This window comes from Bubalus kerabau, chromosome 4, assembly GCF_029407905.1.
Source record: "Bubalus kerabau isolate K-KA32 ecotype Philippines breed swamp buffalo chromosome 4, PCC_UOA_SB_1v2, whole genome shotgun sequence".
Lineage (NCBI taxonomy): Eukaryota > Metazoa > Chordata > Mammalia > Artiodactyla > Bovidae > Bubalus > Bubalus kerabau.
This window is the reverse complement of record NC_073627.1, coordinates 171,229,645-171,255,554: the sequence shown is the minus strand read 5'-3', so window position 1 is coordinate 171,255,554 and position 25,910 is coordinate 171,229,645. Positions and strand designations below refer to the sequence as shown.

Genomic DNA, 25,910 nt, shown 5'->3' with positions numbered 1-25,910 from the left:
TTCCCAACCCAGGGATCAAACCCAGTTCTCCGTCATTGCAGGTGGATTCTTCACTGACTGAGCTATCAGGGAAATCTGCTTATCCCCTCAACTCATTTCCCATTTTTTAATCTCTCATCACACCAACTTCAACAAGGGTAGCGCACATGGCTTTTCATCTGGGCATTGAGCATTACCTGACTGTCATCCGTCTTGGGTTGTATATTGTCAGGTAGTGAGGGCCTCTCTCTCTTTCTTCAATTTTCTTGTGAAAATAATTTACATATAATGTGTGAATTTAAGGTGTTTAGTGTGATTTGATTCATGTATATACTGCAAAATGATTACTGCCATGAGGTTAGTTAATATCTCCATCACCTCGCATCATCACCTTATAATATATAATTTATATATATATAAAATCTGTGTATATATGAATATTTAAGATCTACTCTGCTAGCAGCTTCCAAGTGTACCATACAGTACTGTTAACTATAGTCACCATGCTATACACTAGATCCCCAGATCTTAACCTATCTTACATCTGGAAGTTTATACCCTTTGATCAATATCTCATTTCCCCTACCCCCCAGCCCCTGACAACCACCTTGCTACTCTGCTTCTGTGACTTCAGCTTTCTAAGATTCCACGTGTAATTGAGATTATACCGCGTTTGTCTTTCTCTGTCTGATTTAACTTCACTTACCATCACAAGTGAGGGCCTCTCTTAACAAAGATGTGCGCCGGTACATTTCTGTTTTCTGGTTAGCTAAGCCCCTTTTCTTGGAGTTGAATGATGGCCACAAGAAACAATCACATATTCCAACATTTGGAAATTTTTCTACCAATCCATTCCCAAAAGCTTAAAGGGTGGAAAGGAGTTTGTACAAGGAAAAGAGGTGCTTCTATCTGAAAAATGGAGGCATACAAGCATTGTGGATAGGCCCTTCAGAAACAATAGCTTCCAGAATCTACTACTTTCCACAGCTGTTTGGTGTAAGTAACAAACTCAAACTAGATAGAAGATATGGCCAAAGAGATCCAAAGAGCTGGCCACGGTCATTTTACCGAGATTAACAGGAAAGATTTTGCTTTGGAAATATCTAAGTGGTTTTTGGCAGTACCCTTTCCCCCTCATATTGAAAGAGAGTTTGAACCTTTAAATACAAGCTACTAGAAAGCTCTGAGATAATAGAAAACCCGCTGTGGTGAAATTCTGAAGGGAACCCTAGCACAGATACATCTATGTACAGGGTTTACTTGGGTGGTCACTCACTTGGCAGTCTCCTTTTGCAGAAGTTTTGGAGACTGCCTTTTCAGAAAGTAATCTGGAGAGAACTAGGATCCAAATTAGTCCTGAGATTGTTTCGGTTCACTCGTGCCAACCAACAGCCCCATTCTTGCTTTTGCCCTCTGGTGAATTATACTATTTCACCTTTCATACATTCCCCTAAGAGGGCTTTGTGATGACGACCAGGGAGTCAGCAGTGGGTTTGATGGGAAACCCATCAAGGGAGCTGAGGCCTGAGCTCCCTTGCCCGAGTCCTGCTCATAATCAGTCGAGTGTCTTGTAAATTGTATTTAACTTGGCTGGTTCTACATTGCCTTCCTCCAAGATCTCTGCGATCCTTTCCAGCCACAAAGGACTTGAGCCTGTGTTTTCTCGAGTCGTAGCACAAGATCATCTGATACATGAGATGATGAGAAAGTGTACATTCTCATCAGGGAACATTCTTTAGTCATAGGCATGAAACCTCTGAGTCATTTATGGCTCCTCCTCTTTCTCTTTTAGCCCACATTTTGCACTTGGGCAGGCCTCTCTGTCATTTCTGTGTTCACTCCCTGAGCAGAGCCCTTTGGACGACTGGCCAAGCCTATTTCTTATCTCCCATCAGAGTGTTCAGGGTTTCCCTCTTCCCTCCAGCCTACCCTACTGCCTGACATGTTAATAACATGCAGTACTGATTTTCTGATTTCCCCTGATGGTCTCTCCAGAGTTCTCCACTACTTTTTTTTTAAAAACTTATTTTGGGGGGATTTATTTATGTGTCTTTTGGCTGCGCTGCATCTTTGTTGCTGCACACAGCCTTTCTGTAGTTGCAGTGAGTAGGGGCTACCCTTTCTTACAGTGCACAGGCTTCTCATTGCGGTGATTTGTCTTGTGGAGTGCCAGCTCAGTTGCTGTGGTGCACAGTTTAGCTGCTCCGCGGTATGGGGGATCTTCCTGGACCAGGGATCGAACCCGAGTCTCCTGCATTGGCAGGCAGATTCTTAACCATGGGTCTGCCAGGGAAGTCCTGCCAGTACTTCTTAGTCTGGTTTCCAAGGGCTCAGTTGGACAGCAATGTACCCTTCTGATTGCATCTCCATTCTTCTCCATTTAAACCAATGTGCCCATACTTCTCTGCCTTCTTTTCTCTCCTTAATGTCTTTGCTCATATGATTCTGTGCTTACTTTCACCTGGATCACCCTATAAGCTCCCTGCAATTTCTGTTTATTACAGTCCCTCCTGTTCTTCGAGATTAAAATCAAATGCCATTTTCTCCTTGACACTTTAAAGATTTCCTCAACAGGACAGGATCTCTCTCCCTCCCTCTCTTTAGCCCTTCTACTGTACTTGCAAGCCCCTGGTGCACTTGTCTTTTCTTGCTAGATTTCCTACCCTTGAGGGACAGCATTTGAAGAGCTAGAGCAATGCCTGGTAAGCAGTCGGTATTTAACCAAACTTGATTGGATTGGGTTGAATGATTACTGGGGAACTAGTAATACAGTCTGATGAAAAATGAAGCATAGCAGGTGCAATACTATCAAATAAGCCAGAGAAGATTGACATCCAGATATAAGCCTAGTGGGGATGTATATGTATGAATATGCTGTGCATGCGTATATATACATACATACACTCTCATTTTGAACCTTCATAATTGTAGTAGGTAGTATTCTCTTAATAATACAGCCTCACAAATTCCTGGTCCCTGGGTACACCCACCTGCTCTTACTTATTCGTACACTATTCTAGTTGTTGCTGTGAAAGTATTTAAAGATGTAACTGAAGTCCCAGATAGGGAAATTATCCAGGTGGACCTGATATTATCATGTGAGCCCTTTAAATCTGTGTCTAGAAGTCACAGGGGAATTTGGAGGTTCCAAATTTGAGAATTTGAGACAGGGGAATTTGGAGGTTCCAAGGGAGAGATGCATTTGATATAATGATTTCTCCTACTGGCTTTGAAGATGGGGAGGACCACATGGCAAGGAGGCTGGCAGCCTTATAGGAGCTGAGCGACCCTTGGCTGACAGCCAGTAATAATATGGGGACCTCGGTCCTACAACTGCAGGGAACTGAATTTAGCCCACAAGCTGCATGAGCTTGGAAGTAGATTCTTCTCCAGAGACTTCAGAGGGAAATGCAGACCTCCTGACATCCTTATTTCAGCACTGTAAGATCCTGAGCTGAGAACCCAGTGAGTGTGCCTGAACTTCTGACCCATGGAACTGTGAGCTGATAAATGGGTGCTACTGCTAAGTCTATGGTAATTTGTTAAGCTGCAAGAGAGGATGAATTCAATAATTTTACTGAATCATCAGGTTTTATTAATCTCTAAATTAGTTTTCTACTTTGATCTCCTTTGCCATCTTCTACTTCTCAGGAGTGACTTCCCAGATCGCACTAGTGGTAAAGAACCTGCCTGCCAATGCAAGAGACAGGACATGCGGGTTCAATCCCTGGGTCAGGAAAATCCCCTGGAGGAGGGCATGGCAGTCCACTCCTGTATTCTTGCCTGGAGAATCCCACGGACTGAGGAGTCTGGTGGGCTACAGTCCATAGGGTCGCACAGAGTCGGACACGACTGAAGTGACTTAGCATGCACGCATGCACTCCTCAGGGGATTCAAGCAAGGGGACCCTGGAATAGCAGAGAGAAATTTAACACACTAGACAGAAGTCACAGTGCCATTATTTGTACCTTTTGGAGAACAGAATTGTTGCTTTCAGAAAATGACCCTGCTGGTGTAAATTCATGAAAAAAGTCCATAACCATAGGAAGTCCTCAAGCTGTCACAACATCTAAGAGTAGGAATGGGGCCTTTTAAACTGATTCTTCAGCACCCGTGATCCTTCCATTAGTGAAGAGGTTAAAGATAAGGCCAGGGAAGGCCTGTCACTGCTCCTGAGCCCTGTACCTCTTCAGGGAGCCACCCTACAGAGACTGGTTTAAGCCTAATGGATTAACTGGTTAAAGAATGAGTCACTGAGAATCTAGGATATACACATGATTCACTCACTTGGGTTTCTAAAAGAATATTCTACAAGTGATTGAGAAGAAAAATGGCGTGAGATCATGGAAGGGAGGGTTAGCCAGATGATGGCAGAGCTTTGAAAAATGTAATACCCATTGGCTGGTTGTAAATTTTCTCAGTAAGAAATTAATGTGGGAAGTCCCTAAAGAAGCATGTGGCTATACCATGATTGGATTGACTCATGTTCACAGAGCACATATACAATGTAGGAAAAGCGACATAGAACCAGGAGCTGTTCTACCAGCAAGAATCGTGCCAATATTAGCAATAGCTAACATTTGCCAATTGCTTATGGCGTGCCAGGCACAATTCTAACCTGTCTGAACTCATTTATTTCTCACAATAATCTCATAAGGTGGATACTGTGGCTATGATTCCCATATTATTGGAGCATCCCTCAGTGAGGAAACTGAGGCCCAGAATGGCTGAATAACTTGTCTAAAGTCACACAGTTGGGAAGTGGTAATGTCCAATACAGACTTGGTCAACCTGACTCCAATACTCAAGCTTTGTTTATATATTTGGGTCTGTTTCTGGGCTTTTTACTTAAAAATTTTTTTTAATTTATTTATTTTGACTGCACTGTGTCTTTGCCATGGTACATGGGCTTGTCATTGTGGTGGCTTCTCTTGCCGCAGAGCATGGGCTCTAGGGCTCAGGCTCAGGAGTTGTGGCCAACAGGCTTAGTTGCCCCAAGGCATGTGGAATCTTCCCAGACCAAGGATCAAACCTGTGACCTCTGCATTGGCAGGCGGATTCCTAACCACTGGACCACCACGAAAGACCCTGGGCTTTCTGTTTTGTTCCGATGTATTCTTTCCTGTACTGATACGGCACTGTTTCAATATCTAGTCATTCAAGTCACTCCTGATGTTTTCTTTCTTAATTTCTAATTTAATCAGAGAGCCTCCTCCCATTTTATAATATGGCTTCTTAAAAATGTGAAAGCCTTTTTCTTCTGAATACCAAAAGTAGCCAAACAATATGCATCATGCTTTTCTAGAAAGTCTCTTGACAACACTTTCTGAGGGAATCGTTTGCCTGGCTCTTTAGCAAAAAGGTGTGTTCTACTCTGCTTTTGCTGTACCGGCTCCTCTGTATGGAGTCTCCAGTAGAATCACACTGCTCTCAGCCTGGTGGTAGAGATCTGAGCCACGCCAGTCTGTAGATTTCTGCAGTGACGGAAAGGTTTTAAAGGTGTTTGTCCAGCGTGGTCGCCACGCACCGCTTGTGACTGCTGGGCACTTGAAATGTGCACTGAAAAGAGTATGACTGAGAAACTGAATTTTTGTTTCAAATTTTTAAAATTGAAGCATAGTTGATTTTCAGTGTTGTGCCAGTCTGCTGTATAGCAAAGTGACGCGGTTATGCGCATATAGACATTCTTTTTTATATTCTTTTCCATTCTGGTTTATCATAGGATAGTGAGTGAAGTTCCCTGTGCTGTACAATAGGACCTTGTTGTTTGTCCATTCTAAATGTGTGGTTTGCATCTCCCAACCCCAGACTCCCAGTGCATCCCACTCCCTCCACTTGGCAGCCATAGGTCTATTCTCCATGTCTCTGAAACTGTTTCTGTTTTGTAGATGAATTCATTTGTGCCGTATTTTAGATTCTGCATGTAAGGGATATCATGTGATGTTTGTCTTTCTCTTTCTGACTCACTTCACTTAGTGTGATAATCTCTAGTTGTATCTGTGTTGCTGCACATGGCATAGTTTTGTTCTTTTTTATGGCTGAGTAGTATTCCATTGTATGTATGGACCACATCTTTATCTCTTCATTTCTCCGTTAACACTTAGGTTGTCTCCATGTTTGAGCTATTGTGAATAGTGCTGCTCTGAACACAGGGGTGCATGTGTTTTTTTGAATTATAGTTTTATGTGGGTATATTCCCAGGAGTGGGATTGCTGGATCATGTGGTAACTCTAATTTTAGTTTTCTGAGAAGCCTCCATATTGTTTTCCACAGTGGCTATACCAACTTATAGTATTCAGTTCAGTTCAGTTCAGTCGCTCAGTTGTGTCCGACTCTTTGAGACCCCATGAATCCAGGGAGGCAGCACACCAGGCCTCCCTGTCCATCACCAACTCCCAGAGTTCACCCAAACTCATGTCCATGGAGTCAGTGATGCCATCCAGCCATCTCATCCTCTGTCGTCCCCTTTTCCTCCTGCCCCCAATCCCTCCCAGCATCAGAGTCTTTTCCAATGAGTCAGCTCTTCGCATGAGGTGGCCAAAGTACTGGAGTTTCAGCTTTAGCATCAGTCCTTCCAAAGAATACTCAGGACTGATCTCCTTTAGAATGGACTGGTTGGATCTCCTTGCAGTCCAAGGGACTCTCAAGAGTCTTCTCCAACACTACAGTTCAAAAGCATCAATTCTTTGGCACTCAGCTTTCTTCATAGTCCAACTTTCACCTCCATACATGACCACTGGAAAAACCATAGCCTTGACTAGATGGACCTTTCTTGGCAAAATAATGTCTCTGCTTTTCAATATGCTATCTAGGTGGGTCATAACTTTCTTTCTAAGGAGTAAGTGTCTTTTAATTTCATGGCTGCAATCACCATCTGCAGTGATTTTGGAGCCCCAAAAAATAAAGTCTGCCACTATTTCCACTGTTTCCCCATCTATTTCCCATGAAGTGATGGGACTGGATGCCATGATCTTTGTTTTCTGAATGTTGAGCTTTAAGCCAACTTTTTCACTCTCCTCTTTCACTTTCATCAAGAGGCTTTTTAGTTCTTCTTCACTTTCTCCCATAAGAGTGGTGTCATCTGCATATCTGAGGTTATTGATATTTCTCCCTGCAATCTTGATTCCAGCCTGTGCTTCTTCCAGCCCAGCGTTTCTCATGATGCATAGAAGTTAAATAAGCAGGGTGACAATATACAGCCTTGATGTACTCCTTTTCCTATTTGGAACCAGTCTGTCATTCCATGTCCAGTTCTAACTGTTGCTTCCTGACCTGCATATAGGTTTCTCAAGAGGCAGGTCAGGTGGTCTGGTATTCCCATCTTTTTCCGAATTTTCCACAGTTTATTGTGATCCACACAGTAAAAGGCTTTAGCATAGTCAATAGAGCAGAAATAGATGTTTTTCTGGAACTCTCTTCCTTTTTTGATGATCCAGAGGATGTTGGCAATTTGATCTCTGGTTCCTCTGCATTTTCTAAAACCAGCTTGAACATCTGAAAGTTCACAGTTCACGTACTGTTGAAGCCTGGCTTGGAGAATTTTGAGCATTACTTTACTAGCGTGTGAGAAGAGTGCAATTATGTGGTAGTTTGAGCATTCTTCGGCATTGCCTTTCTTTGGGATTGGAATGAAAACTGACCTTTTCCAGACCTGTGGCCACTGCTGAGTTTTCCAAATTTGCTGGCATATTGAGTGCAGCACTTTCACAGCATCATCTTTCAGGATTTGGAATAGCTCAACTGGAATTCCATCACCTCCACTAGCTTTGTTTGTAGTGATGCTTTCTAAGGCCCACTTGACTTCACATTCCAGGATGTCTGGCTCTAGGTGAGTGATCACACCATCCTGATTGTCTTGGTCGTGAAGATCTTTTTTGTACAGTTCTTCTGTGTATTCTTGCCACCTCTTCTTAATATCTTCTGCTTCTGTTAGGTCCATACCATTTCTGTCCTATATCTTTGGATGAAATGTTCCCTTGGTATCTCTAATTTTCTTGAAGAGATCTCTAGTCTTTCCCATTCTGTTCTTTTCCTCTATTTCTTTGCAATGATCGCTGAGGAAGGCTTATCTCTCCTTGCTATTCTTTGGAACTCTACATTCAGATGCTTATATCTTTTCTTTTCTCCTTTGCTTTTCACTTCTCTTCTTTTCTCAGCTATTTGTAAGGCCTCCCCAGACAGCCATTTTGCTTTTTTGCATTTCTTTTCCATGGGGATGGTCTTGATCCCTGTCTCCTGTACAATGTCATGAACCTCCGTCCATAGTTCATCAGGCACTCTATCTATCAGATCTAGTCCCTTAAATCTATTTCTTACTTCCACTGTATAGTCATAAGGAATTTGATTTAGGTCATACCTGAATGGTCTAGTGGTTTTCACTACTTTCTTCAATTTAAGTCTGAATTTGGCAATAAGGAGTTCATGATCTGAGCCACAGTCAGCTCCCGGTCTTGTTTTTGCTGACTGTATAGAGCTTCTCCATAGAACTGTACCAATTCCCACCAACAGTATAGAAGGGTGCCTTTTCTCCATACCCTCTCCAACATTTGTTATTTGTAGACTTTTGGTTTTTTTTACAGTACAATACATTGGTAGAATTTCCTCTTTATTTTTTAATTTAAATTGGTTTATTTATTTTTAAATGAAACAAAGATGAATATTTTTAATGATAAAAGGTACAATTCAGAAAGAAGATAAACATCATAAACCATTAGACCCCTGACAACAAAGAAACAAAGATACATAAAGCAAAAATCAGAAGAAATATAAGAGAAAAGAAAAAATATATAATCATAGTGAGACATATTAACATTGATCTGAGAATATTTTATCAAGTGCAGAAAAAAATAAGAATAGGAACGTCTTGAATAATGTCATTAATCATGTAAATATAATAGATTTCTATTAATCTTATATCTTGTGCCTAATTGTGCTTAGTTTCTGTGCTTAGTTGCCCAGTCATGTCTGACTCTTTGCGACCCCATGGACTGTAGCCCGCCAGGCTCCTCTGTCCATGGGGATTCTCCAGGCAAGAATACTGGAGTGGGTAGTCATACCCTCCTCCAGGGGCTTTTCCCAACCCAGGGATCGAACCCAGGTCTCCCGCATTGCAGGCAGATTCTTTACCATCTGAGCCACCAGAGAAGGCCGAGAATATTGGAGTGGGTAGCCTATCCCTTCTCCAGGGAAACTCCTCAACCCAGAAAGCGAACTGGGGTTTAACAGCTGAGCTACCAGGAAAGCCCCAATCTTATATCCCACAAAATTTTAAATATATTTTGTAGCTCATATGCTGTTATTAGATGTCCATAGGACATTTAGAAAAAAAAAAACTGGCTATTTGTAGATTTTTTAATGATGGCCATTCTGACTGGTGTGAGGTGGTACCTCATTGTAGAAACTGAATTTCAAATCTAATTTAATTTAAATTAATTTAGATTTAGATAGCCACATTGGGCTAGTGGCTACTGTGTTAGCACAGAATTGATGTTGAAATGGTTAAGAGGCTTGAACTGTTCTCAAATACACCGCATGCACTGCCAGGGAATTAAGTCATCTATGTTTTGAGGGTCTCAAGCTCAAGGACTATTTTTCCTCTTAAGCTTCTCTCCCCTTACAGTAGCAGATATTTGCTTTTACTGTTTTCAGCTCTTCCAGGACAGTGCTGGGTTACCTAGGGGGTGGACTAAGCATATGCCTGGGGCATCATAAAAGGAGGGTACAGAAAAATGAAATACTGTTGGCCCTCCCTGTCTGCAGGCTCCACGTCCATGGATTCAATGAGCTGTGGATTGAAAATATTCAGGAAAAATAATTCCAGAAAGTTAATTGAATATGCTGCACACTGGCAACTGTTTACCTAGCATTTACTCTGTATTTACAGCTATTTACATAGCATTTATATTGTGTTAGGTATTATAGTTAGTCGCTCAGTCATGTCCAGTTCTTTGCGATTCCATGGACTGTAGGCTGCCAAGCTTCTCTGTCTGGGGAATTTTCCAGGCAAGAATACTGGAGTGGGTAGCCATTCCCTTCTTCAAGTGATCTTCCTGACCCAGGGATCAAACCCGGGTCTTCTGCATGGCAGGCAGATTCTTTACAGTCTGAGCTACGAAGGAAGCCCATAGTGTAGAGATGAATTAAAATGTACAGTAGGTTATAAGCAAATGCTGTACCATTTTATATATGGGACTTGAGCATCTAAAGATTTTGGCATCTGAGGGGGGCCCCAGAAGATCCCCCATGGATACCAAGGGATGACTGTAATTTGATATTCCAACAATGACAGCTGTAACAAATCATCTGGAAATTTTTGGAAATGGATGCACATCCTTAAACTTATTCCATGGCTTGCTGGCATTATTTTTTTAATTCTATGTATGCAGAGTCAGCCCCCTTAGATCTTAAAGTCTGGTGGCTCCATTGTACAGACTTTTGTTCTTCCAAAGAGGAATTTGAACTACCACAGCCCGAGGTCCCAGCATCATCAGCCTGTGCAGGAAAGATCTGGTCTGACCCGCCTGACTTTGGGGGGAGAATATGGCCCACTCACACCCCACTCCAGTACTGTTGCCTGGAAAATCCCATGGGCAGAGGAGCCTGGTAGGCTGCAGTCCATGGGGTCGCTAGGAGTCGGACACAACTGAGCGACTTCACTTTCACTTTTCATTTTCATGCATTGGAGAGGGAAATGGCAACCCACTCCAGTGTTCTTGCCTGGAGAATCCCAGGGACGGGGGAGCCTGGTGGCCTGCTGTCTATGGGGTCGCACAGAGTCGGACACGACTGATATGACTTAGCTTAGCTTAGCTGCAGATAAAGCTGGATTCAGATCTGCACTGGGAGAGCGTGGTCCTGTGGTCAGAAGCAATGACCCCAGGGTCAGGCAGCTTGGGTTTGAATCCTAGCTCTATCATTTAGTAGCTGGGTGACCTTGGGGGAGTTTCTGAACCATTCCATGTCTAGGTTCTTCTTCTATAAAATGGGAATAATAATAGTGCCCAGTGTAATAATACTTGGTGCTATTATTATGGTACCCAGTGGGTGGTTAGGAGAGGTTTTTAGATCAGTGTCTGGCACATAGTAAGTGGTAAGTGCGTGCTTGCAAATTAAAATGAGACCTTCAGTTTGGAACATGATCCTCTGATTTAGTCATTTGACCCAAATGTGTGACTCAAATGTGGGTGTTTTCCCATTAACAACCAGGGATCTCCCTGGAGTTGGCATGTGATGCACCCCCAAATAGAACATATGAATACCTTTCAAAGAGGTTTTACATCAATTTTCTTATTTTATCCTCATGGCAACCTGCTGAACAGAGCAGGGAGGTAGCACCCTTATTGATGTGTGGGGAAAGCGACAGATGACTCTACTCAACAGAGACGATTTGTTTGCTGTATTTGACCACTGAGCTAAACTATCATTTTTGAAGCAAAACTCCAAATGATGTCAGAATGACGTCCTCCTCAAGACAAAGGAAATCTGCCCATAAAAACTGATCAAGTGTAATTGACTTGAAGGAGGATGGACACACGAAGTATGCATTTGTGTGCCCCCAAAAGATCAGCTTTTATCCCTTGAAGTTACATTCAAGTTAGAACGTGACCTAGTTTTTATGCTCCCTTTTCAAAAGTGCCTTGGGACCGTGTTTCCTGGATGCCCTGTCCTCAGGGCCAGCTCAAGGGGCCCAGAGGCACTCTGGGCCTTCTTGGGATGGTTTATTAATCAGGGTCAAGCTCTGGTTAATGCAGAGTGAGCACAGGTGGGCATGCAGCTCCTGGGAGGGCCACGATTCCGGACGCTGTGGGCTCAGCGTGTGGTTTTTGTCTCACAGGTTCATCACTCACATTCTTGCTGCCGCAGATGGTGGGCATTGGGCTGGGCTCCATGGCTGTCGTGATCGTCCTCGCATTCCTCTCCTTCTCAGCAGTTTGGTATGTGCGACCGTCATTTTTGAGAAATGAGTGGAATGGAGGGAGGAGGGGGTTGGAACCATGCGGAACAGCTGGGACCGAGGGGGGTCAAAGGGGGTGTGGGGGGAAGTTGTCCTGCGCCCCACAGATACTCAGCAGGTGAAAGGCATGGGTGACTCTGCGCCTTGGGTGGGGCAGGGGCGGGCGGGGAATGCCCTCCAGTCCCTGGAAAAGAGCAGGATCAGTGATGGCTCCTTGGCCGCCCACACCAGTGGCACATCTGCTTCCTGTGCACATGGGGATGGCCATGGGAAAACCAGCATGTGTCAGTGAACTCTCTTTTCCTCCTGTGTCTAGATCGCCGGCGGGCACTGTGTGAAGAGGACGCACTGCTGCTGGAGCAGATGCTATGACAGCTTCTCAGGGGCCTGCGCAGAGGCCCCGTGTGTGCGTGGACCTGCAGTCCCATCCCTAGATTCAAGACGGTCACTATCTCTTTGGCATCCCCCCAAGGAGGACACTCAGGAATTGCTGCTGTCTTCCCTGTATCTCTGAACCTGAGAACCTTGATGTGTGTGATGTTGACCACAGGCTGCAGGTCACGTGGGCTGGGCCTGTGTTCTCCTCCAAGTGATACCTGAGAGTCTCTGCCTCTTCCTTCAGAGCATCTCTGTTATGAATTCAGAATCTGTTCTTTTACAATAAGTAATGACATACACAGGCTTCCCTTATAGCTCAATTGGTAAAGAATCTGCCTGCAATGCAGGAGACCCAAGTTTGAGTCCTTGGTTGGGAAGACCCCCTGGAGAAGGAAATGGCAACCTACTCCAGCATTCTTGCCTGGAGAATCCCATGGTCACAGAAGCCTGGCAGGCTACAGTCCATGGGGTCACAAGAATAGGACATGACTTAGCAACTACACCACCACCAATGAGATACATTGAGATGTGGGCTAGAGTCTGACTGTAGGAGGGACGTCATTGCAAAGGATAGAGATCATTGACTGAGGCAAACGTGTCAGACACTTTAGAAGCACCCCTTTTCCTGCAGTTAGTGACACACTAATTAGAAAGCATGCCAGCCTGGGACTTCCCTGGTGGTCTACTGGTTAAGACTCCATGCTTCCACTGCAAGGGGCATGGGTTCATTCCTGGTGGGGGAACTAAAATGTTGTGTGGTGTGGCCAAAATGAATAAATAAAGAGTTTTAAAATACTGAAAAAAGGGAAGAAAGAAAAAGAAAGTATACTATCCTGGCCACTCCAGTAAGTTCCTTGCAGTGTCTGGTAGGCAGCCATTACTTTGATACAGTTCCCTTTGTCTTATATGTATTCAAAAGCCATGAGTCTTCTTCCAGTAAAAAAATATTCTGTTAACTTAGTTCTCTTCCACATGAACATTTATAGCAGCCTTGATTAATTTTTTTTTATTACTGCTTCCTAAAAATGTGCCTTAGATTGAGGGTTCGTGTGATAACAATAGGTCGCAATAATATGAAGCCCGTGGCCAGAGCCTGTGTGTTTACAGGAGAGGGGAACAATGTGGTTGACATGATCCTGCGTTTTATCTACAACATCAGTGACTACGAGTGTTACTTTATCACTAACCATGACACATTAGGTGTTAAGCAATCTTGGGCCCGCTGTCAATATGCTGAATTGACAGATGGAGTGGATTCAATTTGACTTTTGAAGCCCGATTCAGTGTTCCTGAACTTTCCTTCCTAAACTACAGGGTAACTCCAAGGCTCAGCAAGGCAGGAAGGGAGAAGGACAGAGTCTTGTGGCTTCTCTAAGGGACAGTGGTGTCCTCTTCCACCTTCTCCCTTTGTCTCCAGGCCTGGAGAATAGAGAACTTGGGAAGGAGGTGGGGGGCAGCTTATTGCCCAGCTCGGGGTGCAACATAGATGAACGTGGTCCTAGAATTGGGCAACACTGGGTCCTAAAGAAAAGGGACAGCCTTTCCGACGTGGTGGGCTGGCATATGCTCCACTGGCTCCCTGGGCATCAGTGAGGGACACATCTGAGCAGCCTGGGCTTGTGGGCTGATGAGGAGACAAGGGCAGAGATAGAACAGGTGAAAGCTGTCTATGAAGCTGCTCCCAGCCCAAGGCATCTCTTCTCAACTTCGAAGAGTCAGAGAGAGTGAAGTGGTACTGAGATGCTTGGGCTTTCAAGGTCAGCTGTCGGCCCTGCCCCTGACCAGTACTGGACAGTATTAGGAATAGTTGTCCTTCGTCCTGAGGTACCAGCTCAGACTGCAACTTAGGATCAACATGAGAACCACACCTGCCCTCATCTCAGGTGAACTATAGAGTAGAACTCTCAACAGACTAATACAAACAGCTTCCTACTTTTAATTTTTATGTGCAGCAATTCACATTTAGACTGTTTTCACAGCTCTTGGGTTAATTTTGGGAATCATTACAAATTCTTGCAGTTAGTATTAAGTAAGGTCTCTGATGAGTAAGGATTTCCCTCAAAAGCCCCCTCTGTTCAAAGAATCTGAGCCTCCTCCCCTCATTATTATCTATTGCCAGTTCTGTGAATGCCGTATGTTTCTGTAGTTCCCTCTAATTTCCAGTTCTCAAATTAACTGCCAAGGAAGCTACAGTTGTCCATATGGGAACTTAGCATAACTGTCGTTGAAAGGAAGAAATCCCATTTGCTTGGTGTCAAAAGTGTCTGCCTAAAACAACTAACGAAATACGAAGTAAAATGTACTTCTGGGAACGTGCAGAAACATAAAAGCAGTTCATGAAAGAGTACTGAAATAGCAAAAACATAGACTTTGCTCCTTCTTCTGAATGTTCCAGATTATAACACAGAGTTGCTTGGTGTTAATACTTAACAGAAGCAGGTGCTGAACATTTGCAAAAAAGATGCACCATTTTCCTGCAGTTCTTTCCTGATCATTTTCTCATACACATGAAGGCAGCTTTAAGTTCTCTGAATTTACCTGGTTAGCTTTACCACAGCACCATCCTTTTTTTCCCAAGTGGATTCCTGGCTAAGGCAGGAGAGCATCACAGGAGACCAATGGTGAGTCTTCCTGTAAGCATTTAGCATCCTTCTGTCGAAGGCCTGATTAGGTAGCAGTCAGAGTTGAGGGGCACTAAATAAAGCTTGGTCCTCAAGTAGAGATGGAGAAAGGCTCTTTTCTTAATTAACTGTCTTGGTGACAGTGTATAGAGGTGAGTGCTAAGATTTAGTCTTGAGTGCCCTGCTAAATTAAAAATAAAAATTGGAGGGTTACCCAGATATTGGACAGTTTGTTTCCTGGCTGACTTTTTGTTTTTGGTGCCCATAGTTTTTGTTTATCTCCACCATAGGTTTTGTTTATACATGTTCTTTCATTCAGTCCTCACAGCAGTTTTGTGTGGTGGGAAGCTTAGGGGTTATCATTTCTCCATTTCAAAATGGAGAGATAGGTTCTTACAAATATGTAACTTCAGTTGTGGGGCCAAATATTCTGGCAGGAAGTCCAGTGCTCATTTGGGATTTGACAGGACCATTTGATTCTTGGGAGAGTCAGGTTTTTATATTTCCAAACCATGTATATATATATAACAATATATATACTGTTACTGCCTTTATTGTAGCACCTGTGCCTTTTTATACTTATCCTTTCACTGTAGATACCTTCCCTCACCACTTCTAGAAGGAGCCATAAAAAAACAAAATAGATGGAGGTTAATTAGGGGAAATAGGTAATAGTCCACCCATAACTCCAGACCTATAATTGCAGCTGGGCCCTTTAAGATGAAGACCAGAGCAGAACTGATTATCTTTGACATTCTGCAGTAGCTTGGAAAAAAGTTAATACTTAAATTGATTTTAAAGGAAGTAAAAAAAGAATTCTCAAGGCTCCCTTCATATTGCTAACTCATATTTTGATTTCCTAAACCTTTAATTTTTCCATTTGATTCACCAAAGAGAAAGCCAGTAGTAGTAGATGTCAATCAAATGGTATTTTTAAGGACTGTTTTCCTCCTACAGCCTTTATGGGTTAAACTCAAGTGCTCAGTTTTGGAGAGGAAAGAGGGTGTGCCTTTTTGTGTGTCTGTGGCCAAGTGATTCAGTGAGGCAAATCAGTTTTAAGAAGAGTGCATGCCCATTGTCTCAGAGAGAATGAATGAGTCATTTTGGTGATATATGTGTGTGTGTGTGGATATGGATATGTTTCCGTATCCATACTTTGTGGGCACAGCTAGGGGTTACCGAAACTCAAAAATCTCAAAGAAAGTTTATGCCAGTTTATGCTCTCACCGGCGGGAAGCCTCAACACAAGTGGCATCATTGATATCCTTAATCTTGATTAATCTGGTAGGTGGAAAATGACCGTCCAATGCTTTGTTCGCATTTCTCTGTTTTGCATGTTGATGGTCCTTTGTAATTCTGTTGGGGTGCCTTTTTTTTCCCTCAGTAGTTGGCTTGAATCTTATATTGATTTGAAAAAGCTCTTTATATTATGGTGATTTTCACTCTTAACTGTCACCTATGTTGTCAACACATTTTCTACTTGATCATTTCCCTTCTGACCTTGTTTGTGTCATGCATTGCCACACAAAAACTTTATATCTGTGTAGTCAAGTGTATCAGTCTTTTTCCTTATGTATTTTGCCCTTGGACCTTCCAATCTCAAGATAATAACTGTAATTCAGCAGTTTTTAAAAAATTTAAGTCTTTAAATGTTCTGAAACTTATTTTAGTATAAAGAGTGAGGTTGGGAGGGGTCTTTTTTTTAATTTTTATTGTTGCTAAATGGTTTAGCCAGTTGTTCTACGCGTATTCCTTGACTGCTATTTTTTTCTCTGGCGATTTGACTCATATACTGAATCAAATACTAGAGTCTATTTCTGAACTTTCTCTTTTGTTGTACTAATTTATCTCTATGCCAATACCACCTGCTTTGAGTTTAAAATAGGTTTTTTTTTAATATCAAGTAAAAATGAGTTACCACCCTTTTTCTGTTAATTCTCAAAGTATCCTCAGGTTTTATTATATATTTATTCATGAATACATATTTATTATATGTAAACTAAAGAATTATTTGGTTAAATTCCTCCCCCCCCAATCTTCATATTTTTCTTGGGGATGTATTAAATAAAGAGTACTTCTATCCCAGAACATGATATGTGTCTCCATTTAGTGTTTGTGTGTGTTCCTGTCTAGCATATTCTAATTTTTGACTTGGGCTTCCTGTGTGGTTCACCGGTAAAGAGTCCATCTGCCAATGCAAGAGACATGGGTTCGATCCCTGGGTCTAGAAGATCTGTTGGAGAAGGAAATGGAAACCCACTCATACTCTGCCTGGGAAATCCCATGGACAGAGGAACCTGACAGGCTACAGCCCTTAGGGTCACAAAGAGTTGGATACGACTGAACAATTGAGCACAGCGCAGCACAGTTTTCAACTTACGAGCTGCTGCTGCTAAGTCGCTTCAGTCGTGTCCAACTCTGTGCGACCCCATAGATGGCAGCCCATCAGGCTCCCCCGTCCCTGGGATTCTCCAGGCAAGAATCCTGGAGTGGGTTGCCATTTCCTTCTCCAATGCATGAAAGTGAAAAGTGAAAGTGAAGTTGCTCAGTTATGTCTGACTCTTAGCGACCCCATGGACTGCAGCTTACCAGGCTCCTCTGTCCATGGGGTTTTCCAAAGAGTACTGGAGTGGGGTGCCATCGCCTTCTCCGAACTTACAAGCTAACTAATGCTTATTTTTGGTTGTGTGTATCTAGATATTTTATATCTTATTATCCTGAACTCTTGAGTCACTACCTCTGATCCTGCCCTTGAAAGTGCAGCATCCCACAGCCTCTTACTGCAGGCATTGTTGGAATTCTCTTCCCCTGGAGTTCTGCCGTTTTCGGAAGAAGTCACATCAAGATGGCATCCCAGCTCGGCTATCTACTTGACCCACAAAAACTCACAGACCCTTGTCAGGCCAAACAAGGGATTGCCCCACCATCACAGATCACTTCAACCACAGACTTCAGTTTTTTACCTATTTGAGCCTTTGGCCTCTATTAGTGGAGTGCAGCTTCGACTACATTCCCAGCGTAGTTCCCACTTTTCTGTCCTGCTCTTGGCCTGACAGGCTCAGTTTCTCAACCTTTGGGTTTCTTATCCCTGGAATCAGATACCAGGCACTGTGTCCTCTGACACAAAGTCTCTGAGTGGAGGTCCCCTTGAAGCTTTCCCGACTTCCTAAAGAAAGTCCGCTTACCTCCTGCCATCATGGTGGGAGATAGACAATGCACAGCATGCCAACAGCTTTCCCCAGAGAACTTTCTTTTGGCCTTTTCAACTTTAAACAACTTTACAACCTGGGTATTGGGCTAACGGTCACAAGACCACTTGAAAATCCCTATTTTAGAATATGGGAGTGCATGCAACCTATTCTTTTCAATTTTTCTGAAATTTGATCACAGTGAAAGGGTCTAAGTTGAGGCCAAATGATAGAAAAATACAGTTCACAGAAAAATCAAAATGGCTCCTAAACACAAGAAAAGATGCTCAATCTTACTTTTAAGAGAAATGGAGACTTTCCTGGAGGTCCTGTGGTTAAGACTTAGTCTTGTAATTCAAGGCATGAGGGTTCGGATCCCTGGTTGGGAAGCTAGGACCCCCCATGTCTCATGGGCAAAAAACCAAAACATAAAACAGAAGCAATACTGTAACAGATTCAGTAGGGACTTTAAAAATGGTCCACATCACTTAATGGCTAATGTGATGTTTTCCTACATAATGAGAAGACAAAGTGAAGGAAGGGAAGCAAAATTCCTTAAGGTACCACTGTGGTGCAGTTCCGGTTAGAGTTGTTGAGGACTGTGGATGATTGATTTGGTGTTTGGGAAATAAGGTTTGTGGCAGGACTGGAAAGCAAATAGATTTTTGTTGTGTTAGGTAATTTATATCATATGCTATCTTTTAGGTAAGAAAGAGGGGGAATGAGAATATGTATTCAATTTTATATAAAGAAACACTGGAATGATAGCAATGAATTGATGAAAATGATGAAAATGGTTATAAACGAATAGACTGGGGAAATAAATGGTCCACATTAAAAAAAAATCTTAAAGAAAAAGAAAAGTGCAAGTTAGTGAGGTATCATTTCTCACCTGTCAGTTTGGGGAAAATTCAGAGATTTAACAACACACTGTCTTCTGAGGCTGTGGGGAAATAGTTACTCAAACATTGTTAATGGAAGTACAGAACAGTTCAACCTTTATGGAAGAGAATCTGGCAATATTTACTTTTGTCCAGCTTCTGTTGTCCTTAACTCAGCAGTCCCACCTCTGGGACCTATCCTATGGTTTTACTTGCACATGTTCCAAATGATGCATGAACAGGATTATTTATCATGACGTGGCTTATAATAACAAACGCTTAGAAACTACCCAAATGCCTCCCAAGAGGAAACTAGTTGCATGAACTCTGACACTTCTTTGTACACAATAAACTATGCTGAGTTATAACAAAGGAATGAGGAAGGACTCTATGCACTTGTATGAAGAGATCTTTAGCTGTACTCTTTTAATGAGGAAAAATGATGGAGAATAATGTATATCATATGCTACCTTTTATGTAAGAAAGGGATGAGACCATCTGTTCAATTTTACATAAAGAAACACTGGAATGATAGCAATGAATTGTTGTAAATGGATACAAATGGAGCAAGGGAGAATGGGGTGGACCCCTCCACAGGACAACAGTGAGTCTTTTAAGTGTTTATTTTCTTATTTTGTTTTGACTTTAAACATGTAGTCAGTTCAATTACTCAGTCGTGTCCGACTCTTTGCGACCCCATGGACTGCAGCATGTGAGGCTCCCCTGTCCATCACCAACTCCCGGAATTCACTCAAACTCAAGTCCATCAAGTTGGTGATGCCATGCAACCATCTCATCCTCTGTCGTCCCCTTCTCCTCATGCCCTCAATCTTTCCCAGCTTCAGGGTCTTTTCCAATGAGTCAGTTCTTCCCATCAGGTGGCCAAAATATTGGAGTTTCAGCATCAGTCCTTCCAATGAATATTCAGGACTGATTTCCTTTAGGATTGACTAGTTGGATATCCTTGCAGTCCAAGGGACTCTCAAGAGTCTTCTCCAACATCACAGTTCAAAAACATCAATTCTTTGGTGCTCAGCATTCTTTATAGTCCAACTCTCACATCCATACATGACCACTGGAAAAACCATAGCCTAGACTAGACGGACCTTTGTCGGCAAAGTACTGTCTCTGCTTTTTAATATGCTGTCTTGGTTTGTCATAGCTTTTCTTCCAAGGAGCTTAAACATGTATTACTATTATTACTAATAGTAATATTACTATTCAAAAACATAAAAATAAAATTGTATAAGAGAAACTGTTCCATTGAATATCCTATTACACACGTCAACTAAAAATATGATGGGTACTGCTTGGTTTCCTTCTCAATGTAAACCCAAGGCACTTAGATTTAGATCAGATTGGTTTAATTCCCCATCACAAAATTGGTGGGGCATCCAGTACTGTCTTTTAAGATTTCTGAAAATTCCATGAGGTAGTAAATGTGGATGTGTTATGTCAACTCTACAGCCAAGTTTCTGCTTCCTATGAATTAGCTTAGTTAATAGGTTATCTCACCCTTCTGTGTGGGGTCCCGGTTCTCCTGGCACTGACTCACCTGTACAACTCAGCTCCTTTTCATGATTTCCACCCAAAGTCTCACGAAGGACTTAGGGCATTTAGGTAATGTGAATGGAGAGTGTGTTAGTTTCCTACTGATGCAGTGAACAGATTGCCATGCTTTCAATCACACAGACTTATTATTTTACAGTTCTGAAAGTCAGAAGTCTGCCTTGAGCCTCACTGGGCCGAGGTCAAAGTATCAGCTGAGCTGTGTTCCTTCTGGAAGCTCAAGGGCGAATCCATTTGCCTGCTTCTTCTAGATTTTAGAGGTTGCCTATGTTCCTTGACTGTGACCTTTTCTCCATCTTCAAAGCCAACATTTTCAAATCTTTGTTTCTGACCCTCCTGTTCCCTTTCCCAGTCCCACTTCACTTATAAAGATCCCTGTGATTTCAAGGGGCCTCCCTGGATGATTCAGAGTAATCTCAATATTCTTAATTTAATCACATCTACAATTCCTTTTGCCATGGAAGATAACTTACCCACTGACTCTGGCATTAATATGCAGGCATCTTTGGTGGCCATTATTCTCCCTATAACAAGAGTATATTATATTTTGTATATGCAAATAATTAAAAGCAGATGTTAGTCATCTCTCTTCTTCAATGTTCTCTTCCCTTCCCAATCCTTCTCATCTTCATTCTTTATCAAATCCCCTAAATTCCTGAAATGCAGAACCATTTAGCTGTCTTTCTTTCCTTCTTCTTTTCCCTGCTAATCTATGACCTAGGGGTTTCCCTCATAGCTCAGTCAGTAAAGAATCTGCCTGCAATGCAGGAGACCCTGGTTTGATTCCTGGGTTGGGAAGATCCTCTGGAGAAGGAAATGGCAGCCCATTCCAGTATTCTCACCTGGAGAATCCCATGGACAGAGGAGCCTGGCAGGCTACAGTCCATGGGATCACAAGAGTTGGACATGATTTAGCAACTAAACCACTACCACCAATCTATGACCTAAGCATCAACCTTAATCCAAATAATTTACCAAAATAATTTTTAAAACAATTATAGCTTCCTCCTTAAGAACTCTGTTTCTAGGTGTTAACTTAAATTTTATATTTTTGATCTTCTGAAAATTTCCCAGAGTTTTTGAATGTATCCTTCTTTGCGGCACAGTGCTGATTCATATTTCTTAAACATTTTTTTCTGAATCTTTGGTAAATGTGATTTTGAGAGGACAACTAGAAACTAGAAGATGAAATATTTGAGAGGGAATTATAGCAAAGACTGTATATGCCTTTTAATTTTTTACTGTGGTGTAGCAAATTACTACAGATGTAACGGCTCAGATATGCAGATGACACCACCTTATGGCAGAAAGTGAAGAGGAACTCAAAAGCCTCTTGATGAGAGTGAAAGAGGAGAGTGAAAAAGTTGGCTTAAAGCTCAACATTCAGAAAACTAAGATCATGGCATTCGGTCCCATTACTTCATGGCAAATAGATGGGGAAACAGTGGAAACAGTGTCAGACTTTATTTTTTGGGGCTCCAAAATCACTGCAGATGGTGACTGCAGCCATGAAATTAAAAGACACTTACTCCTTGGAAGGAAAGTTATGACAAACCTAGACAGCATATTCAAAAGCAGAGACATTATTTAGCCAACAAAGGTCCGTCTAGTCAAGGTTATGATTTTTCCAGTGGTCATGTATGGATGAGAGAGTTGGACTGTGAAGAAGGCTGAGCACCAAAGAATTGATGCTTTTGAACTGTGGTGTTGGAGAAGACTCTTGAGAGTCCCTTGGACTGCAAGGAGATCCAACCAGTCCATTCTGAAGGAGATCAGCCCTGGGATTTTTTTGGAAGGAATGATGCTAAAGCTGAAACTCCAGTACTTTGGCCACCTCATGCAAAGAGTTGACTCATTGGAGAAGACTCTGGTGCTGGGAGGGATTGGGGGCAGGATGAAAAGGGGACGACAGAGGATGAGATGGCTGGATGGCATCACCGACTCAATGGATGTGAGTTTGAGTGAACTCTGGGAGTTGGTGATGGACAGGGAGGCCTGGCATGCTGCAATTCATGGGGTCGCAGAGTCGGACATGACTGAGTGACTGAACTGAACTGAACTGAATGGCTTAAAATAGTACATATTTATTATCTGCAATCTTTTATGGATCAGGAATCCAGGTTTGGTTTATTTGGTGTCTCTGCTCAGGGTATCACAAGTCTGCACTCAAGGTGTTGATTGGGTTGCATCTTCATCAAGAGGCTCAATTGGGGAAGATCCCTCTTCTATACTTATTCATGTTGTTGGCAGAATTCATTTCCTTGTGGTGGTATGGTTGAAGGTCTAAACTTTTTGCTGGTTGTCAGCTGGAAGCTGTCCTCAAGTTTTAGATGTCAATCATAGTTCCTAGAGGGCCATTTTGAGTTGTTTGCCATCTGGGATTCCTGAACAGACTGCCCAATTCATCAAGTCAGCAAGGATAATCTCTGAATACAGGGAGATCCCAGTTTCTTTTTTAAAGGGCTTTCATCTAAGTCATGCCCACTAGGATAATCTACTTTTAACTAACTAAAAATCAACTAATTTGAAGCCTTAATTATACCTGCAAAAGCCCATCACTTCCCCCCCCCATATTCTGTTGGTTAAAAGTAAGTCACAATAAAGGGGAAAAGATTATTCAGGCTGTGGACACCAAGTGGCAGAGATTATGAGGGTTATTTTAGAATTTTGCCTACCATAAGTTACTAAAAATAATCAATTATAGATTTAAATTCTACCACAGTATTTCCTAGGTTCTTATAAGGGGCTATAGCAAAAGCTGAGGAATACTTCTATTTTCTCTTAGAAATGTGCCAAGGCTGCCAGTGGTGGAAGTGACCAATGGCCAGAGGTTTTAGGAAAGTAACTGGGTCTGGAAGTCTGCCTTCTCCCCTTGAAAAAGATACATTCCCTTGAGTGATGCACAGAGATTTTGGGGAAGGGAAAGGACATAATTTCTCAGGGTCCATAGGCATATATATTAAAAAGCACAGACATCACTTTGCTGACAAAGGTCCATACAGTCAGCACTATGGTTTTTCAGTAGTCATGTATGGATGTGAGAGTTGGACTATAAAGATGGCTGAGTGCTGAAGAATTGATGCTTGAATTGTAATGCTGGAGAAGACTCTTGAGAATCCCTTGGACTGCAAGGAGATCAAACCAGTCAATCCTAAAGGAATTCAGTCCTGAATATTCATTGAAAGGACTGAGGGTTAAGCTGAAGGTCCAATGCTTTGGCCACCTGATACTAAGAGCCAACTCATTGAAAAAGACCTTGGTGCTGGGAAAGATTGAGGGCAGGAAGAGAAGGGGGCAACACAGAATGAGATGGCTGGATGGCATCACTGACTCAATGGACATGAGTTTGAGCAAGCTCCAAGTGTTGGTGATGGACAGGGAAGCCTGGAGTACTGTGGTCCATGGGGTTGCAAAGAGTCAGACATGACTGAGCGACTGAACTGAAATGAGCTGAACTGAGTACAGCCAAGAATGGATGAGACAGGGCAAAGCATGAATAGCTCTTACCACAAGCCATGATTCCTTCTATCCAAGATGCCTTCCAGTGAAGAGTGGACCTTAGAACTTGAAAGAGCACTCAACTCCAAGAACCAGAGGGACCTACGGTTGTCTTCGGATGGTTTCTATTCATTATGATCTCACAGAAATGAACACCAGATGATGCGGACACTCGTGCTATGCTGGGATGGTCAGGGACAGCCGTGAGGCTCTCCACCAAAGCTGCCTTCTGACCAAAATGGGGCAGAGCCCAGGAAAGGGGAATTGCTGTCACAGGGCCTTTTTTTTTTTTTTTCTTTAAAACATTTTTTTATTGGAGGATAGTTGATTTACAATGTTGTGTTAGTTTTAGGTGTACAGCAGAACAAATCAATTATACATATATCCCTTCTTTTTTACATTCTTTGCCCATGTAGGTCATTACAGAGTATTGAGTAGTTTCCTGTGCTATACATTATGTCATTATTAGTTATCTATTTTATATATAGTAGTGTTTATGTGTCAATCCCAATCTTCCAATTTATCCTTCCCTGACACCCAATTTCAATAGGGTTGTTAACGCCCTTCTTGACAATTGGTAATCAGTTTTTGAATATTACTCTCTATTTGCTCACCAAGTTACTCCCAAATCTCTTACCTATTGACCTTGCTTATATATCTTTTTTCCATACAAAAAAGTTTTCAAGTCAAATATGTCCATTTTTTATTCTTCTTGTAAACTTCTTGATTTCCATTCTTGTTTAAGGTCTCCCCCTACTTGTTCATTGTAGTCTCCAAGATTTTCCTAAAGGATTTTTAATATTTCATTTTTTACATTTGAGTTTTTTTTTAATTTTATTTTATTTTTTAAACTTTACATAATTGTATTAGTTTTGCCAAATATCAAAATGAATCCACCACAGGTATACATGTGTTCCCCATCCTGAACCCTCCTCCCTCCTCCCTCCCCACACCATCCCTCTGGGTCGTCCCAGTGCACCAGCCCCAAGCATCCAGTATCGTGCATCGAACCTGTCACAGGGCCTTTAAAGGGGAAGCAGCTGGGCAGAGCATCTCTTGCACCGAACAAGGAAGACAGCATCTTGGTCTGAGTCAGAGTCTAAGTGTTCACATTGCATGAGTCCCTGTTAAGGAGGTGTTGCACAAGGCTGCCAGACTCAAAGACTCCAGCCAGTCTGCAGCTTGCTGCCAAAGGCATGAAATAGCTGCATCTGACTTGGCTGCCTGGGAACAGCATTCATGAGCATTCTTACCAGGTTTCTTGGAGAAAATTAACACATAGATATCTGGTCTGAATACCAGTCTGAGTTTGGTGAATCTGGAAGAGCTTGCAGGATTAGATGGAGGCTGAAGAAACTCCACCAAGGTGACTGACCTCGTGAGACTGCATCTCTCAGTCTCCAACTGTAACACACCTCTGGTGTCAGCACTTTCCTCCACTTCCCTTCATCTCTGCAGTCATTCCTCCCACCTCCCTCAACAAGAGCAGACTGCTGCTGCAGAGCCCTGTTATTGATGTTTAGTTGCTAAGTAGTGTCCAGCTCTTTGTGACTCCATGGACTGCAGCACACCAGGGTCTTCGGTCCATGGGATTTCCCAGGCAAGAATACTGGAGTGGGTTGCCATTTCCTTCTCCAGGGGGATCTTTCCGATTCAGGGATCGAACTCATGTCTCCTGCATTGGCAGGTGGATTCTTTAGTGCTGAGTCACCAGGGAAGCCCGCAGACCCCTGTAAGGAGTGAAAGTTGCTCAGTCGTATCTGACTCTTTGTGACTCCATGGACTATACAGTCCATGGAATTCTCCAGGCCAGAATACTGGGGTGGGTAGCCTTTCCCTTCTT

At 42.5% G+C, this 25,910-nt stretch overlaps 1 protein-coding gene across 1 annotated transcript in view; it reads left to right on the top strand.

The window, feature by feature from the left end:
• Window positions 1–16,961, top strand: part of SUSD1 (sushi domain containing 1) — a 135,696-nt gene extending 118,735 nt beyond the window's left edge. Inside the window, exons 16-17 of the mRNA XM_055579321.1 lie at window positions 11,813–11,912; window positions 12,249–16,961. Coding sequence (XP_055435296.1) covers window positions 11,813–11,912; window position 12,249 — 101 coding nt within the window. The 3' untranslated portion in view covers window positions 12,250–16,961. The remainder of the gene's footprint in view (window positions 1–11,812; window positions 11,913–12,248) is intronic.
• Window positions 16,962–25,910: the final 8,949 nt, after the last annotated feature.